General features: G+C 30.4%; 1 protein-coding gene across 1 annotated transcript in view; it reads left to right on the forward strand.

Moving 5' to 3' along the window:
- Positions 1-4,405, forward strand: part of LOC106473517 (band 4.1-like protein 5) — a gene marked incomplete at its 5' end in the record, with an annotated part of 32,337 nt that overhangs the window by 23,783 nt on the left and 4,149 nt on the right. Inside the window, one exon of the mRNA XM_013934199.2 lies at positions 1,813-2,244. Coding sequence (XP_013789653.1) covers positions 1,813-2,244 — 432 coding nt within the window. The remainder of the gene's footprint in view (positions 1-1,812; positions 2,245-4,405) is intronic.

A 4,405-nucleotide genomic window follows, 5' to 3' on the forward strand; every position in this document is an offset into this window, starting at 1 on the left:
AATTTTATTAAAGAATGTAGTCAGTAAACTGTAATCCACCCCTTGTTCTAGTGTGAATTTTATTAAAGAATGTAGTCAGTAAACTGTAATCCACCCCTTGTTCTAGTGTGAATTTTATTAAAGAATGTAGTCAGTAAACTGTACTCCACCCCTTGTTCTAGTGTGAATTTTATTAAAGAATGTAGTCTATAAACCATAATCTACCTCACTGTTCAGCTAATTCAAATGTTTGACAAAAAAATGGACATAATATTTGTTACTCTCTAGAAAGATGTCATCCATATATTAAACCACTAAATTAGAGGTAAAAATATATATTTATGTTTGTGCTTGTATACTTTCATAAAATATCAGGTAAAACCATTATGTTCTTTTTGCAAGTAATAATTTGTACCTAATTATTGCAGTTAAACTTATTACTAATTTGAATAATTGTATATTAAAAACTAATAGTTTGTAACTAAATGCAAAGCTACACAATGGTCTATCGACACTTTGCTCACCAGGGGTATAGAACCTTGATTTTTTTTTTGTGTGTATAGTCCCTCAAACTTACTCCTGAGCCACTGGAAGCACAACTTCAATAGAAGATGTCATTAAGTTCTGATTTTACATCTCATAATTTTACAGTTTGTTCAAGGATTATTTTCTGGTAGTATCGGCTAACACCAAACCCAGCAAATAAGATTAAAAAATATACAAACGTTGTAGGCTGATTATCTTGGTGAAGGCTGACAAGATGGAAACAAATGGTACAAGTCTGTCAGTTAATTTGATGCAATATGGATTGTAAGGTTAAGGATTGCAGGAAGGTTGCAATATTCTTCAGTACCTTGAGTACTTTGTGTTTATTTTCATCTTCTATCTACTGGTCTGAAAATCTGGTACATTTCATGAAAAGCAAAATTTCTTTTATTTCAATTTGATTAAGAATTGTTTTTCTACCCATCGAAAACAAGTTGTCTTAATAGTTTAAAATATGATTTAAAAAAAGCATTGTACTGTTTAATAAATGATTACTTCAAACTATGATAATAAGAAAGTTATTATAGAAATACTAGGTAATTATTTTTGCAACCGAGGAAGAAAACATATGAACTGAAAGCTGTTTACTTTCAAGTACTGTAGAACTTTCGTGTTCCAACAGAGGATGGCGTATTGCAATTGGTGAAGTAATATTAACCTTTTTTGTACCCCAAATTTAATTTAGCTAAACAAAAATTATTATGATAGAACAGATGGTATGGAGTTAAAGAAAATCTAAGTTCTTTGTAAAGATAAAATTGTAAAGGAACTATAAAACGTATATATATAATATATATTTTCTTTTTTACTAGAATGAATGCCAAACTACTTGAATCGTTGACAAACAAAAGAAATATTGACTATTTTGCTTCTTAAACCTTTCTTAGGATAAATCCAGTTGAATTATTACTTTATGTATGTTAACATTTTAAATTAAGAAAAATGAATGTAATTATGAATCAAGAGGTATAACACACTGGTGACTTCTTCGTGGGTGGCGATGTTGATCTTGAATGAAATATGTATATATGACGACCGTTAAAGAAGAGATTAGTAGTATGTTGTCCACATGTAACCTGAATGTTTGCAGTAACTTCTCTTACTTGTTTTAATTACGAGTTTTTGTGGAATTGTTTTCATGAATTATTTTCTAAACATTTCTTAGTGTTATTAAGAATATTCTTAAGTCATAAGATCTCATTGTTGTTAACAAATTAGTAAAATATAGAAAAGGTTTAGTTAATGTATGATTCAAAATCAAAAAACTCTATACCACCACCTTCACAGGATCAGACTTCCAGTACAGCTACTACCACTAGGTCTCCTGATGCTAGACCTTGTATCATTCCCTTAATCTTAAATCATGCCTCAGAAAATAGGCTTTCTGAGAATGACGATACTATTCCGTTGTTGGGTAGTTATCCTAGTAGCCCCACATCATCCTCTGTAAGTCCTTCTTACATCACTAATATCACCATTGTCCCTGTTTCTGGTTCATGTGAAGAAAAGTGTTCGTTTACTGAAAACCTCATTCCTAAAGTCGTAATCTCAACCCCTGAAGAAAGTGAGATTCCCCAGCAGTCGCATGAACAAAAAAGCCCCCATTGTGGTACAAGGCCTAAACCCCAAGATAATGCTTGCAACCAGGTAACTTCTGCTGGGGCAGAGCAAGGCGGATCTGACTCTGAGGAAGACGGGACACAAACTAAAGTGCTCACTGTAAGTGGCGTGGTCTGTCCATCTCTAACATGGGAAAGTTTCATCACTAACATTTTGCCTGTGTCTCTGCTACTAACCAAGAGCATAGCATCTTGCTGTAACCCTCTTTTATGTAAACAATTTAACCAACTCAATTCTTTAAGCAAAGGAAATAATCTACATTTTTGATACCTGTGTTTTTATTGGTTGTCTGATTGCTATTGTTATCAGAAATTGTTACGATACAGTTTATTTCTTTCCATAAATTAACGGATGTTATCATTCAGTGATCGTTACTTATAGATCTTCTCAGTTCAGTTACATAATTTGTTCAAAATTATCATTAAAATGTGTTTTGAAATGGGCATTCTTTTTCCATATGAAAAAGTTTGTTTATTTAACTGAATATGCTAGGCATAATAAAGATACTTTGTGTATGAATTCTAGTTTCAAATATCAGAAAAGAAGAAACTTTTTATCACTTTAAGTATAGTTTGTGATTAAATGTTGATCTAGGAAAATTGGCATTTGTACTCGTACAACAAAAAGAAAAAGTGGTTAATTTTCTCATACATCATTATTACCAGAAAAAGCACAATATGGTCAAAAGAAATCATTCTGATATCATGACTTATATTTCTATAGTAAGAGACAGTGGGGGCTTTTATTTTCAATATTAGTACCTTTGTTTTACATTAATCGATTTAAATGTTTTTTATCATTCGGACAAGATGATTTATTTTGTGTAAGATGTAGTAACTTATTTCTTAAAAAATAGCTAATATTATGTGAAGAATGATTTAAAATCTATTATTTGAATTATTATTTTTAGGTTCTTGTAGCTTTAAAGTACTTTTATTTGTTGTATAGCAGCTTGGTTTCTTATAAATGAGTTTTATTTATATCGAAATAAATGATCTATAGCTTGAAAGTTGCATGATTTTTGCATTATTTTTATATCCCTTCTTGTCTCTCTGTTTTTCTAGCTGCATGTATTAAATCTAATTAATATCACTAATTGTTTATAAAAACTACTTTTATGATAATTATTTAGTAGTTGATGCAGGACCTGATTAATATTTAAGAATATTTTTTTTAATTTGCTTTGGTTGAACACCATGATATAATTTTATGTGTACTTGCTGTTTATCGTACAAGTGACTTTTTTGTTTACTCGGTGTTTATCGTACAAGTGACATTTTTGTTTACTCGGTGTTTATCGTACAAGTGACATTTTTGTTTACTCGGTGTTTATCGTACAAGTGACATTTTTGTTTACTCTGTGTTTATCGCACAAGTGACATTTTTGTTTACTCGGTGTTTATCGTACAAGTGACATTTTTGTTTACTCGGTGTTTATCGTACAAGTGACATTTTTGTTTACTCGGTGTTTATCGTACAAGTGAAAGAACAACAGGATTTATACACAGAAATTGTAGCTGATTTAGATAAGACTAATGATGATAATGAAATATTTTAGGTATTTCTAAGCTCTTTTTCTTTTGCTGGTTATCTAATACAAGTATGTCCAAATATGAACTTTATTGAAAATGAGAAAGTAGACAAAGTTTAATGATGTCAATTCAAAGAATGAGGGAAACTGAAGACACTTTTTAAAACGGATTCTGTGAATTACCCGTTTAAATAGTTTTATGTTTAGTTCACAGCCTTAGACCAGTTGATGTTTTCAAGATGTTATAAATTTGATGGTTCGTATTGATTGTAGATATTGACATGGTGATATAGTTTTGGTTTATTGGTATTGAGGTATTCAAACAAACTATCATTATTTAATTACATTGTATGAAAGGCAACAGCTTACCAACTGTGACTGTAATGTAACAGTTGAATGCTATTAGCTTACCAACTATGACTGTAATGTAACAGTTGAATGCTATTAGCTTACCAACTATGACTGTATTATAACAGTTGAATGCTATTAGCTTACTAACTATGACTGTATTATAACAGTTGAATGCTATTAGCTTACCAACTGTGACTGTAATATAACAGTTGAATGCTATTAGCTTACTAACTATGACTGTAATATAACAGTTGAATGCTATTAATTACCGGAATTCAGTGAAGTTTATTTTGTTGGATTCAGATAGATTTGAGACTTTAATTTTCAATATCAGTAAAAAAAAAAAAGAAGCATTATTAGATTGTAGACTTTTACTGC

The sequence above is a fragment of the Limulus polyphemus genome, unplaced genomic scaffold (genome assembly GCF_000517525.1).
Source record: "Limulus polyphemus unplaced genomic scaffold, Limulus_polyphemus-2.1.2 Scaffold6244, whole genome shotgun sequence".
Classification (NCBI taxonomy): domain Eukaryota; kingdom Metazoa; phylum Arthropoda; class Merostomata; order Xiphosura; family Limulidae; genus Limulus; species Limulus polyphemus.